This window comes from Diadema antillarum, unplaced genomic scaffold, assembly GCF_040938485.1.
Source record: "Diadema antillarum isolate AM-2024a unplaced genomic scaffold, OU_Dant_1.0 seq00001391_RagTag, whole genome shotgun sequence".
Lineage (NCBI taxonomy): Eukaryota > Metazoa > Echinodermata > Echinoidea > Diadematoida > Diadematidae > Diadema > Diadema antillarum.
The window spans coordinates 748,048-763,151 of NW_027272146.1; the positions used below are offsets into that span (position 1 = coordinate 748,048).

General features: G+C 41.8%; 1 protein-coding gene across 1 annotated transcript in view; it reads right to left on the bottom strand.

Annotated features, from left to right (window-relative positions):
- The window catches only part of LOC139708945 (uncharacterized), a 206,720-nt gene extending 197,787 nt beyond the window's left edge, over window positions 1–8,933 (bottom strand). The window contains exons 1-2 of the mRNA XM_071620914.1: window positions 7,433–8,933; window positions 7,256–7,351 (exon numbers count right to left, since the gene is read on the bottom strand). Of these exons, the coding sequence (XP_071477015.1) occupies window positions 7,256–7,351; window positions 7,433–8,933 (1,597 nt within the window). The remainder of the gene's footprint in view (window positions 1–7,255; window positions 7,352–7,432) is intronic.
- Window positions 8,934–15,104: the final 6,171 nt, after the last annotated feature.

Here is a 15,104-nt window from a genome sequence, read left to right on the forward strand (position 1 = left end):
CACAACACGGTTAATAATAATATGACTTGACATAATGAGTAGCTGTTCGTGTGTTTTCATCCATTCGTGTGTTTGTGTCTATCTTATCGTGATCATGAATTTTGTAATCTCGTTGGTCAATCACGTTTTTGATTAAAACATCTCGTATTACCTGTTTACTCCTTCAAAAAGTACAGACCGCAGACCATGCACTGAATAATCATTTTCCGTATTTCGTGAATGAGGTCATTGCTCTCATGTTGTATTTCACATTTTGCATTGTTGTTGATATTTGTGGCCATGGCCTAACTAAATCCCGTATTTTTCGCCGTATCCCGTGATGACGTCATCACAAAATTTACTACGAACAAGACCAGCTATTACCACTGCAGCAGTTATGAAAGAAAAAGAAGAAAGCACAAGTGGTGGGGAGACCACAACTCTGAATTACGAATTATATTTTCATCGAAAATCAACCAATGAGATGACACTTTAGAGAATTCATCTGCATCCATGGATCTGCATATTAAAAGATGAAATCACTACCTGCCCTTCCCCCCCCCCCCCCCCCCCCCCCAGCTCTGATTGGTCTCACAAAATGCGGGAAATACAGTCTGGTGCCATATTCCATTCGTCCTCATATAGGTAAAACAATGAGAAACATTGTCCGCTATTTTCCCAATGCTGCTGGGTGAAAAGGTCGCTACTCTTAAAAAGATATATATATATATATATATATATATATATATATATATATATATATATATATATAAGCGGCAACAACAACAAAGCTCTGTGCAAAGTGCCAACGGTCATAAATTGAGGGTCGTAAAGAATAAAGCGGATTTATTGAAACATCCATTTGCGTCTCAATAAGTCATATCGGAGAAAGCTCTCTGAAGACGCCTGAGCTCTAGAGTAAACAAAAGAGGGGAAATTCCCCCTTCCCCCAACCCCGTCATCTATGAGTTCACAACCTCTGCGAACTGATATTATTGAAGTAATTGGTGTAATATTTAATCATCCATGGCGATTGTATAAGTAATCACAGAATATGGAACGGGAAGAACGGAGGAAATGGGGTATGTGTAGAATGAGCGTGTCTTAATAGCTCTCATAATATAGTCTGTTTCAATTATTGCGTTTTGTCAATCCGATTGATGAATACATAAGAATTATTGCTTGCTTATCATTGTTTTCATATTCCATCTGACAGGATGGATGGAAGGCCCAGATCTAGCTGTTCTAGCTAGTCTTTCATGGTGTCCAGTTGAACGTACTTGAGGCAGACCACTTCACCGGGTTTTGTACCATGCTATTTGAGATGAATGAAAGAAGCGGGATCTTTTACGTGCGTAGGTAGGGACTCTGTCACACACGGGACCTCCAATTCATGTCCGAGGGACAGTTTTTTGTCTGTGTTAGAAGGGACGACATGATAAAACTAAATATTACTGGTAAGACCCAAAGGGATTCGAACCAGCGCCCGAACCCGAGCTGCGAGTGTTCGATCGCAAGGCAGTGACACCTCATATTAGACGAATATCCCTACAATGGTGGAAGTTTCAGCCAACAACAAACATCAACAAGAATTTTTGACTGTCCGTATAATCGGGTCTGCATGAAACAGAGGAAGTTTTCTCGCAGCCGATTACTTGTATTCTCACATGCATCCTACCACCAACTACACGGATGCTATCGCATTCAACACAATTTGAAAATTGTCTTTTTGTAATTTGAAATCCCAGCCCTCCTCTTGCGTCTTGATACGTTTTGACGTGAGGAATTGCGTGCATGACTGACTGAACATTGAGACAATACGGCGAAAACTGCAGCGCGCAGAGCTGCAATCTATCAAGATAGCAACTGGGTTTCTATGACACTTTTTACCGATTGGTGCAAAACGTCCACAATAGTTATTACCGGCTTCAAATGAATAGGTGGGTGCTCGGCACCTTTAAAATGTTCACACTGATGCGGTGTCACTCGCGCTGAGAGAGAAGAAAGGAGGGGAAATATTGCGCGAAGGGTATAGCTTGACTCCATAAAATATACCAATACCATGTGTAACGTGCTCCCTGGAGTTTCATCGAAGTTTTTTTACAGCTTTATTTGTTGTTGTTTTTTTTAATCGATAGCCGATGACAACTTCGGAGAGGAGCTGTTCAAAGAATAAAAGATTCCGCTATACACTCACTTCACACTTTCGTAGCTGATAAACATCGAGGAGACAAATACAAGCACATACGTACACACACACACACACACACACACACACACAAACAAACAAACACACAAAGCGAGGTTGGATTAATAGCGTACGCTCTTCAAAAGGGAAAATCTGGCACCAGGCAATATTGATGAGACTAATATCCATACACCACTATACCTTCGTAAAACGCTAAGGTTTGCAGATTCTTATAACCGCATCCACTTGACGCTTGATGCCTTTATTTTTGCTTTTGTTTTTGCTTTCTGAGAATTTCAAGTAATTTGCATCTGAAGTATTTTGCAGAACTCGTCCACCTCTCGACGAAGAAAGAGGTCGGCGATATGCGGCGCCTCGCAACACTTTGCGCTAATCGTTGACCGAAACCGGAATATCCGGATCGTTTTGTTTGTTTGCATTTCGCTCCATTATACTGGGAGAGTTATTTTCCCTTTCTGACTTTAGAGGGATTGACCGAATTTATTGTAATTACTGAAGTGAAGAACATTACCACTTCATAATGATCGAGGTAACGCTATACGAGGTAACGCTCAGTTTCCTCAATTCTTGGATCCAAATCAGGATTTTGGATCTATTTTGCTGATTGTATTTGTACCACTGTTTAATTTTCTATGTATTTAAGGTATGTCTGCGTTGCTTTCTGAATGTGTATGATTTGGCGTTTGTCCTTGGTTTTAAACGTGTCAATGTATTCTCATAACTTTATCATTGTTTTAGAATTACACGGTATGTTATAATTGAGTCTAAATGGTCTCCAAAAGAGAGCATCCTGTTGGTCAGTGCTGGTTTTACTTTATTCTATATACAAAGTGTCATCGAAGAGGTCAACCGCACATGTAATTATATCTACATTCCTCCCTGCTCGTTTCGCTACTGGTTTTCATCCGTAACTGTCTTTTAATTACATTAGTGTTTTCTGCTTGCTGCCTTGAAACCATTTCAGCTGCACATCTCTTGTATTTATCCTGCTTATATCTTTTACTTAAGCTGCCTTTTAAAATCTTTGTTCGTTGCTACCTGCCAGGATTTTATTGACTTTATGTATATCTATAAAGGATTTATGCCTGTGTATGTGTGTATATACGTGTGTATATTCAACATGTGTATTTGTGTATAAACGTGATAGTATATTTGTATAGCTATGATCATGGATAATGTAAATGTGCTCTGTTCTTATAGATGTACTTAATGATTGTGTTTGAATGCTCATTTTCTATAGTCATGTTCTCTATCTTCACCTGATTTCGGTCTGAATTTTTGTGAAGAAAATTCCTCGAACTTTGCTGCGACATCGGATTTTCTTTCCCAAATCATCAAATCTGTTTTCGTTTAAATCTGACCTTTTTGTGTCTTGTTTTACTGTAGTTCAATCGATGGCCTGCAGTGGGGTAATTCTATATCAAATCATATTGTACACACTCAGTTCTATCTCGCTTTTATCTCAGGTAGTAGATAGATAGATAAATGAATTGATAAGTGAATGAATAAATAAATAAGTAGATTTATGAAGGAGTTAATGAATATAGTTAAATAGATATACATAGACAAATGAACTTCATACTTCAATTTAAAAAAAAACACACACACAAGAAGGTGTAATCGTGCCTGCAATTTTGTAATGGTGATTTGATAGTCTCAAGGCTTTTCAGGTGTTAGTAAGTTGCATTCACAGTATGTTACTCTTTTTATTGATAGATTTTTATGTCAATCCCAAATTGAGAGGCGATATTTTAGTGTAGCCTATATGCACGTGCAATATAACAAACAAATTGGACTCGAAAAACCTACAAATATCATTTCGCTTAAAATAAAACCAAAAAACTATAAAACAGACTTAGTCTGTCATGATTAAAAGCAAGTTTGACTTCAAAATCTTATGCACACATGATACTAGGCCGCATGCAGTGCATAAACATGATCAAAAAGCACCACACAGAATTACGGAGTTGCACAACTACAAACTGTACCATGCCCACACATACCTACTCAAGCACTTACTGTACCTAAGTATATACAACAAACACAACACACACATACATGCATACACACGCACATACAAACACACACTCATGAAAACGCACACACATAAACGCACCCACACACGCAACCACGTAATAAAAAAGAAACACTTCGATTTATACGTATACCAGCCGGACACAACCTAAAACAACTTAGGATGCGATCTTACCATTTCTAGTCTGCTACGGCGCGTATAATCCAAGTGGTTAAATCAAAGCACATGTAAACGCCATCGTCGCGTGACGAATAGCTACTAAGTGTGATATGGCGCCAATTATTATTTCATATTTCCCCCAAATCGCGGCGATGTTCCCTTCAAACGCTCGCCAGCTCGCGAGAACATCGTCTGGCGTCGAAACGACGTGTGCACGTGCGCGACGGGACCACCTGAGACCATCTAACTGGTTCACCCGTAACCTAACAACAGGCAGATCCAATTTTTAGAAACCCGTGCCTTTGTATCGGTGCGATCACTGTATCACTCTTTCATTTATCGCCGATTCAAGATGAAGCGTGCCTTTTCTCTTTCTCAAAGCTTTTGTCAATATATGGAGCAGGTTGGCTTACATTTTGAAATGACCCCCCCCCCCCGAAAAACAAGACCGGAAAACCAACACTTTGGCTGTTATCATATTTTAGTCATTTATCTTTTTCCTTTGCTCGTTGGCCAGATGAGTAAGAGAACAAAATGAAAAATGGAGAAAAAAAAAATTGGTTCCGTTGACTGCGAGTAAAGCGACCAGCCAAAAGGTCGTGATATTTTCGAGGCAACGATAAAAAGATACCGCTACATTTGGGGAAGTCTGCCGAACGTCATTCGTTATTACGCGACGTGGGATTAATGGAAGACGTGCGCTGAAGGTGAAATTTGATATAAAGCCCAACCATATGCAGAATGAAAAAAAAAGTATGCATATGGTATCTTGCCTTCTCTCTCCCTGTCTGTCCACCTTGCTTTCTTTCAATCTCTCTCCCTCTCTCTCTCTCACCCCTATCTCTCTCCATATACTGTATATGCCTCTCTCTCTCTCCCTATCTCTCTCTATATACTGTATATGCCTCTCTCTCTCTCCCTATCTCTCTCTATATACTGTATATGCCTCTCTCTCTCTCCCTATCTCTCTCTATATACTGTATATGCCTCTCTCTCCCTCCCTATCTCTCTCTATATATGCCTCTCTCTCTCTCTCTCGATTTCTCACTTTTCTCTTTCATCTCTCCCTCTTTCCGAGCCCCCTTCTCCGTCCCCACTCTCGAAGATTAAACATAACGGCACTAAGGGTGAGCTCTTACCGTTTTGAGTTACGCCCTTGCAGAACCCCCTTGTGAAGTAACGATATTGGCTCAGGACGAAAAAAAAAAGTTAAAAAAAAAAACGCTTTTGTGATAATGTATAGCACTTATCTGTTTTCCAGTGAATTCTGTGCCATCACTGTTGCAGAGAGTATAACCATATTTTATTTATAAGAGATCGTGATGAAGGAGCAAAAAGATAAATAGTTAAATAAGATAGATATACTTCACTTCAGTTCAGTTCAGTTCAAATACTGATAGAGAGAGGGACAGGGAGAGAATACAGATGCGAGAGAGAGAGAGAGAGAGAGGCATTGGGTGTGTGTGTGTGTGTGTGTGTGTGTGTGTGTGTGTGTGAGGGCTGAAAGAGAAAAGAAGTTGGAGAAACATAGATTTGGAGAGAGGGAGAGGGGAGAGAAAGTACAGGTGAGCGAGAAAAGATATCAAGGGAAGGAGAGAGAGAGGTTCGACGGTACTGGATGAATGTCAATAACTCTACTCATGATTCTAAGTTTGATGGCGTGCGGCAGAAAAAAAAAACACACGATGTGAATGTAATGAATGAGTGTCTTAACTTGCCAACCAATACAATAGAGGACACTTATTATTCACTGCGCATACTATGTATACGCCGCGTATAATACCCGTGTTGCTTCACTGACACGCAACAATTTGTAACCCTTTGCCATAGTCATAACGTGTCTCTGTATCTGACCGATCTCACTTTCCAAGCTTAGATGACGTAATAAAGATCATGAATGATTGCTCTTCGAAGGGCTGTTCAGATATGCATGTTTATGAAAGGCGCCTGCGGTTTAACAAGGGTACAATAACGGCGCCCATTGACAAAATTAATACACAATTCTGTAGGCCTACTTTGTGAGCAAATTTTACGACAAAGAATATAATAGAATCTTAGTAGCCTTCCACTAAGAGAGTGCAGTACGTAATAAAACGAGATAATTATGCCACAATTGAAAAAAAAAAAAAACAGGCCTTCGTATCCCATAATCTAAGTCAAAGTATATGGTAGATTTCTCATGACATCACTAAAAAAGCTCTAAGACAGAAGCGCGTATAGTCGCCCTCGGCTTGGGAGGGATCTGACGTCACAGTGAGATATTCAACCTTATCTTATCCGAGGAGCATTTCAGCTGTACTAAATGCATTGATTAACCATCAAGGCTATAAAATTATGCAATTTAGGAGGGGATTTCGATCTATATAGGTGCAATAAATCCTACAGATATACGTACTTGATAATTCAATGCAAGTGATGACGAGTTTCACTAGTTTCTGTTGCCACCTTGAAGTTGTGCGTGTGAAACAAAAGCGTCCGATACAGATTCTCTCGTTCTTTTGGTGAAAGCAAATTTTGTAGATATCTCTCTGTAAAAAGTGCATGATGGCCAAGACGGGGTATCAAGTCCGATTATTCCAGCAAACGGGCGAACCGATGATTGCAACGTGTAAAGAAAAAACCCATCTATTTTCATTTTATATGAAAAAATTTAAACTTTTAATGAAATAAAATAAAATAAAATATTTCCTCACCGATTTGCTTTATGGGAAGATTAACAACATTAATCCTCTGTCCAAGAAGCAATATAAAATGCGTAACTTCGGTATAGACGTGGACATGCAAACATCACATTAACCAATAAGGTTCCCGTTGTGGTGTACAGAATTAAAGTCTAATGCAGTGTGGATATTTGAATGTTGGCTGAGGCTTACCGATATTAGCAGACACCAGCATTGTTTTTCCCGTACGCCTGGTTGGGTTCTTGGTGGGCGTATCCGAGTCGACTGGAATCGGTCCGTGGTCCTTGACTACCATTGCCACTGGTGAACCTCCAGGCACCATACCACCAGAACCACTTCCACTAACCACGTTACCCCCGCTGGTTCCACTCCCTCCACCACTTCCCCCTCCTCCTCCTGGTGCAGGGGTATCTCCCTGTTCACAGTCACTGTCTCCGTGCTTGGAATCCTCGCGAGACTTGCGCCTTCTCTTCGGCCAGCCCCAGAAGCTCATCTTCCTTCCAGCCCTCGATCTTGCCCGCGACTCCTCGTCGCCATCGACGTCGCCGGTCGTGCACACCGTAGCTCGCCGGTCTTTGTCATTTGTGTTTGGTGACCGCGACCTCGCCACACGGGCCACGAATCTCGGTAAAGCCATTAGACCCGATGAGTGCTTCCGGCTGTCGCGCAGCGGTCTTATCCGAACCCGAGGGCCATCCTCGCAGTGCAGGTGCGAATTATCAGGAGAGAGCACGTCAAGATGATCCAGGAGGATCCTCCGCTGAAGCTTCCGCAGACGGGGAGCCAGATCGACAGGTCTGATACCATCCTGATCGGGACTGAGGATGCTGGCTCCGTGCACGAGAAGGACCTGGGCACACTCCCATCGCTGGTGAAAACCGCGTGCGGCAACATGGAGTGGAGTGGCGCGATCCATGTCCACTTGGTCGGGTAGGGCGCCGTAGCGAAGCAGCATTCGCACGATGACAGCGCTTGCGTTGTGCACGGCGAAGAACAAACTCGGACGCTCCAACCACGTGTCCTCAATGTCTATGGTCTGAATGCCATTCTTGCCGTTTGTTTTGCCTGAGGGTGATGCGTGTCCGTCCTGCGTGCTGCTGATATATTTAGGATACCTGCATTTTCCGGCTAAACAAGGATCAACGCCCCGCTTTAAGAGCAATTGCACAACATCAAGAGATCCATGCGCGATGGCCAAATGAAGAGCGTTCTTGAAAACAGTCGGAATCTCCTCATCCACCTCGGTTTTCTCTTCCTCCTCCTCTTCAGGAGGGGATTTAGAGTCCTGAATCTTGTTGATCAGTGCGGTGCTCTGCTGCAGGAGCACTTCGACTTGCAGACTGTCGCTGCGACTTCGCCTGTGCGGCTGCGGAGTGGAAGGTGCTGTGGCAGCTTCCGGCCCGACGTTGAACAGTTCGTAGTGACGGTCGAGGACCCCAGCAACACTCTCGACGTTGTTCCTCTGAATGGCCAGTCTCAGGAGTTCTGCGTCGGCCTGGATGCTGCCTGGTAGACTCTCGACTTCCCCGACTAGCAGCGACATGTTGATGGTGAGGGCCGCGATGCAAGGAATGCTCTTTAGCTTGGGCAGGGAGAACTTGCGAAACTTGCTCGGGAGCTTGTTGTTCGGGATGCCGAACCTACCCGCCGGCTTGGCCTGTGCAAGTCCAAGAGGAGAGACAAAGGGTGGCGATCCCAGCGGATAGTGGTCCAGGCCGTGAGGAGGGCCTTCCTTAGTGAGGGCGCTAAGACGCCTATTGGCGGTGGCCGTCCAAGGGCCGGTTTCCTCGCCCGGTTGCAGACTCGCCCTTCGTCCCCGCGTTGCCGATTTCAGCACTCCGAGACCTGATCGAGATCTCTGCTTCTCCATGCGACGACATATTGCTTCCACAAGCCGCCTTGCCTTCAGAAAAAGAACACAGAGAATAACAAACTTGATTAGTTATACAACACAGCTCTTTATGCTAATGCTCTTTATACAGTCATTGTTTGAATGCTAGAACAGCTCGTACAAAATTTGCCAAGGTATTCTTACGAGCATCATGACGCCTGGGTGATGTAAACAACGCTCCGAAGTACAACATATTACCCAGAGCGTCTGACGATGATCAGCGGCTAACAGTGACAATCAGTGTTCGAATTTTCCAATAATAGGATGACTAGATTTCAGTTATCTTGGCTAATACGGACGTGAATGGCGTGCCACAGTGGTGATCTAAAGGATACTGATGGTGTTGATTGTGGTAGTAGTAATATAGGCACCCCACACATAAATCTGTTCTAAACTGGTTGGCAAGGATTAATATCAGTGCTACGAGAGCATGGATAATAATCATTAGACAACTTGAACAACTAGCAAAGTGCATTTTCCCACAGAAATGTCTCAGAGGAAGGATAGCACTGACCCGTCGTTACTCGAGAGTTCTAGAGACAAGGAGTGCCTACCCTAATAGATCGGATAGTGTTGTTGTTGTTGATGATGATGATGATGACGATGATGATGATGATAATGATGATGATAATCGTGATGATGATAATGATATCAATAATTATCACAGAATTATGATAATCAGAAGAATGATAAAGGAAATGAATAATCGACAAAGAGCAGCTTCACTATTTGATCTTCATCCCAGTATATGTGGGACAAGTTGGCTGTTACTTTGCATGCACAGGGGATTTTCTCATGCAGGCCTGATCGTCAGGGAGCATGAACTTGCAGCAGATTTTAAAATGAAGATCGATCCCTTCTCATTAAGAGCTTTGGAGGCGGAGTTCCAATGTTTTAACGATAAATTATGTTCGATCCTGTTGTGTTTGATCCGACATCAACTCACTGATATCAAAGGGGATATGGGGGGGGGGGGGGGGAGGGAGGCAGAGAACCCGTGACTATACAATCATGAACAATTACAACGTCTCAAAATGTCAGATCAATAGCACAACCCATGTAACTTCTGCTTGCTAAACACATGACTCAGGGGGGTTGTAAAACACGTGACTTCGGGGCAAATGTCAGCGTCCTACTTTCCATAATGCCTTGATTGCATAGGTGGTGGGCCATTGGACACGCACATGTGAGACACCCTCGTATTTTCTTTGTCGCCCGGTCTCGTAGATTCCTCCCAGGGCGTAGGTAAATTGAGGGCCCTTTTCCTGCCAGAAGCGGGTCAATTGTTCGGCCCACATACCCGCTGTGCAACGTTATTGCTTGTCTGATTGAACTGGATTTTCTTGCTTAGCCAACCCTTCACCTTCCTTTTCCCTAAGACCATCTTTCTCCCCCCCCCCCCCCCCGGCTGCACTTACGTGTGTTGAATGATGCACTCCCTTGCCAGAGGTTTTTGACTCCGACCGATGCGCTTTCGAGGCATCTCATTCTTCCCCCTATACGTGCCCTATTCATTTTAGTCCCTTCATCCTCTATCGATTCTTTCATTAGCCCTTGGCTACTTATACTTCTTGAGATCATAAACGATGTCTCTGCAGACAAGGACCCGAGAGACATTGGATACTGTAACACCATGGCTATGCATATCCACTGAGTATTTGACGTCTCATCATTATGTCAGCTGTCTATATTATCGCACATTAACTATGTATAATGTTTATTCTATGAATATACGAGACAAGTGGATAAATTTATAACCCGTGGAATTCACCGGTTTCGATATAACGCACGGTCAGGCACAATTACCATGAATGCATTCCCGGAAAATTAATGTTATAGGCGCACTATAGTAAAATGGTCTACATGAATACTTGTTTGTGATTGGTCAGAATGCAGTCACACTTGACTATGCAGTAAGGATTGATATCGCCATATTGCGATTAGTGACGTCACTTTGTGTGATAAAATTCCAGAATTTGACTGGTTGCCAACGGGGTTAGAATGAAATGATGTGTATTTATGCAGACCATATAGATATGACAAATATTGCCTTAAATTCTTGTAATGGTGACACTGTAAAGTCTTTAGGGAGTTACATCTTCCCCTAGAGACAATGATATTTTCTCTCAGCGCTACGCGTGTCGGGAAAATATAATCTCATGGGGAAATCATAATTCCCGCGGGGATATCAGGTCTTATAGTACCCCTATAAAAATGTTGCATTTTGTACCGGATGCATTAACCTAAATAGAAGGGTTTTTACTCAATGCAGGTATCTCAAGCCAGAAATTCCGTGGTCTTATCAACAAAGGCACAACTTGTCTCATCCGACGTTAAATCAATGCACAAATGAAAATGGTATTAACGGCACAGATACTTTTTTTTCATTTCTCATACACTCGAGTAGAATGAAATGACGGTGCAGAATGAGCGGCATTGTCATGACGAGAAACGAATTGCGTCAAAGTATTTCACGGTGTTGGTGATTAAAGAGGTGGTTGAGAACAAGCTGCAACAATTAGATATCGTCGCCAAATTTGCGTCTGTTCATCAACGACTACAAACACAACCTCAATTGTCGATGTGCTTGCTTGCGATTTTTTTTTTTATTTTCTTTAATCCTTTTCTAGATCCAATGTGATTAATGACGTTCCTTCTCATTTTCCGTCAGGCGTAGATTTGGGGCGCCGCACTCAAACTCCGGTTTCCACGCGTTTATAATATATGAATATTTTCCTGGAATCCGAGCTCATGTTATTACCGGAGGCAACAGTTAACATATCTGGAACGAGATTGCATGGGATTAACATTATGCTTTCTAGTGCTTTTCCTTTCTTCTTTTGTCAAATTGAAAGAGATCGACATCATCCTTGGGGCTCTTTTGAAACCACTTGATCTTCGGCTTTCTTCGTTTTATCTTTTTCCTGTCATCATTATTGCGATGACAGATAAAACGCTTGAAATATCGAGGTTCTAAGAATCGAAAATAATTCGTAAATTTCACATTTTTATTCGATTTTGCTTCATATCAAATGTGAGCATACCCTGGAATATTATTACACAAATGCTAGGGCAAATTACTGGGTATTACAGTCTCAACGCAATACGGTCTCGCAAATTGGGAAAAATCAGATTAATTCGTTAATTCAATATTACTATTCTATTTTGGTTCGTATCAAACTTGAGTACCCTGGACTATCATTACACAAATGCTAAAGCAAATTACTTGGTATTACAGTCTCAACACAATACGGTCTCTTGCAAACTTGGAAAAATCGAAAATAATTCGTTAATTTCACATTACTACTTTATTTTGGTTCGTATAAAACGTCAGTACCCTGGAATATTATCACACAAAATTTAATGCTATGGCAAATTACTTTGTAATTTGCAGTCTCAACACAATACGGTCTTGCAAATAGGGAAGAGCTGCTGGTCATTGATTTTCATTTTACAATTACTGGTACCTACAACTTGTCCTTAATTCTATTCACTTTCTTTCCATTTCTTCATTAATTCAAGTGGTGAAGATGTATTTCGTGGTGTGTAAGCACGTAGATGCTTTCGATTTTATGTCTTCTTAGGAATATAATTCTGGAGAAAAGTAGGCACCTTATATTATGTGAAAGCTGAATAAAAAAAAAAGTGAGGCAAGAGTGGTGATGTTCTGCGGAACATTGTGAATGATTTGCTCGAACCCAGACATTTGAATCGATTTGTGTGGAACGCATCCCACTGCATACGAATTGTGAAGAGATAATTCTGCTTTGGTGGGTTTTTTGGTTTTTTTTTTGTGGGGGGTGTTTGTTTGTTTGTTTGTTTGTTTTTACATGCTTATGTGTTATAGCCTTGAACCAAGTGCACGCTCATTTTTTTTTTTGAATGTGTGCTCTCGCACACGTGTTTGTTGTTGCATAAACAATTGGTTTAGGGTGTGTTTATTTTTTGTTTTGTTGAGCTTGATTTTCGTTTTTTTCTGATACCTTTTGGCAACTATTTCAAGATCATCAGCTTAAAAAATGATTAAGGAACACTGTAAATTTTGCAGCCAAAATCATAACCACAGTCTTAATGAGTCCTATGCGGTTGTCACAGCACCAACGTTGTTAGAGACATACAAAATCCTGCCGCGAGCAGCTGAAAGTTGGGTCACCTTTCTTCTTATATTGTTTTCATACACAAGCACGCCGTAGGTCAAAGAAATTCATAGACGGTGCTACACTTCTACACTTGTCGCCAACAAAACGAGGTAGTTCTCAAGGTCCAAAGGAGCGCGGAGCAGCTTGTGTGCAATGCTTACCGAAAAAAAAAATGAAACAAATCTCTACAAATTAGGTCACTAATCACCCAACTCTTGTGGCACGAGCAGGTTTGGACGCGCACACAGTTGGCAGACTCCGCCTCTATCGGACGTAAGGGGCGCTGAAGCCATCAGGTAATGACGCACTCGCTATTTTCTCCTCAGAGAGTTGCCCTTTTTGTCAATATAACACGGTGTAGAATTTCAGACGCACTGTATCCCAGCGCAGTGTTAACTCGGCTGCAAATATAGACCAGATAATCTGGCAGTATTTACCTAAGCACCCCAATGAATCCGTGACAGTCGTGTAGAGATAAAAGTGCAAAACTGCATTTCAGTCACGTGACTTTCGTGAGTCGTAGGCAAAGAAAAAAAAAAGAGTCCTGGTTGTCTGAACAGACGTCATGTTCCCGATCCACCAAGGGATTCCACGTAGAATCTTAAGCGAAATCTAGCATTGAAAATTGAGGAGTGGCGTTATCTTGTACGATAAACGAGTCAGAATGAAGTTGCCTCTGACTCGATTCCTGCTGCTGACTACACGACTTGGGTCCTACGGCCAAGGAGGTATCACACTTCCTTGGTACGACCACTCGGCAGTACATTACATCTGATTATGTACTGTAATATCACTCAACAACGTGGATGCCACATTGCGCATCACTAAGCAAAGAGAGTGTTATGGGAGTATCAACAAACAGAGGAAAGTTATAGACAGTTTGAGATACACTGCCTACATACATGCATGGTCTACATGCCAAGTCATTTCTGTTGTTGGTAAAATTAACGCAACAGAACAGAAATCTGCAAAAAACAAAATCCCGTGCACATCATCAGTTTTATTGCGAGTGGCTAATGTTGTCTTATACTTCCCTTTCTCCCACCATACTCTTTAGGAAGCTAAATGACCATTCTAACAAATTTGAATAAAAATAAATGAAATGAATGATAAATGACAAATGCGAAGACAACTGTATGACAAAAAAAAATAGACATGGAAATGAATCTTCTTGACTGTGACATATCTAAATCATTTTACATGTTATAAGCCTCCTGATACATCTTTTTTTTCCAGCTGTGTATAGTTACATAGGATAATGCCATTTTTTCGGGTAAGAGCTTTTACTTGAAAAGCAATGCCCCGAGAATACCTGCCTCCGTTTTTTTTTTTCTAAAGAGAAAAACAAGGTGTGGGCTTTCAACTCGATCAATTTACGACCCGACGCCCGTCCGCTGAGAGGAAAGGACGATAGAATGAGATACTATAGATGAGCGCAATATCTTCGGGTGCGACTTACTTTGGTTACACTAAATCGCATCTGAATCGAACACACGCGTTGTTATTTGCGACTCAAGCGATACTCCGTTTTCGAGCCGGCTTTCCCCCCGCGGGTGCTGGCGGCTAACCGACCTCTTCACTCCTCGTGCGATGATCGATCGAAATCGCTACACTTTATTCGCGAAGAAAGAGCTAAAGGTGTAGGTTCCAATAGAGAGTTGAAAACAAAAAAGAAAAAACAAATCCTGGTGGTTGTACGCTAAATGCAACGGAAATATGCATATTTCTTTTTTTTTCTTTTTTTTTTTTTTTTGGTGAAAAGAAAGTTCCTAGCAGTCGATCATCAAAATGAATAATTATTAGGCTACTGCTCGCGGGCATCCTATGTGCCATGCATCAACTCAATTTGGAACTTCCCCGTTCCAGAGACACATAAATAAGTAAAGAGGAATGCAAAAACTTAAGACACATTTGAGGTGTGTAAAGAGATAAGCGCAGCCATATAGTCAACCAATATCAACCAAAAGATAGTAATGACCGGGAAAAAAATGAGTGCTGGCATTATAATGAT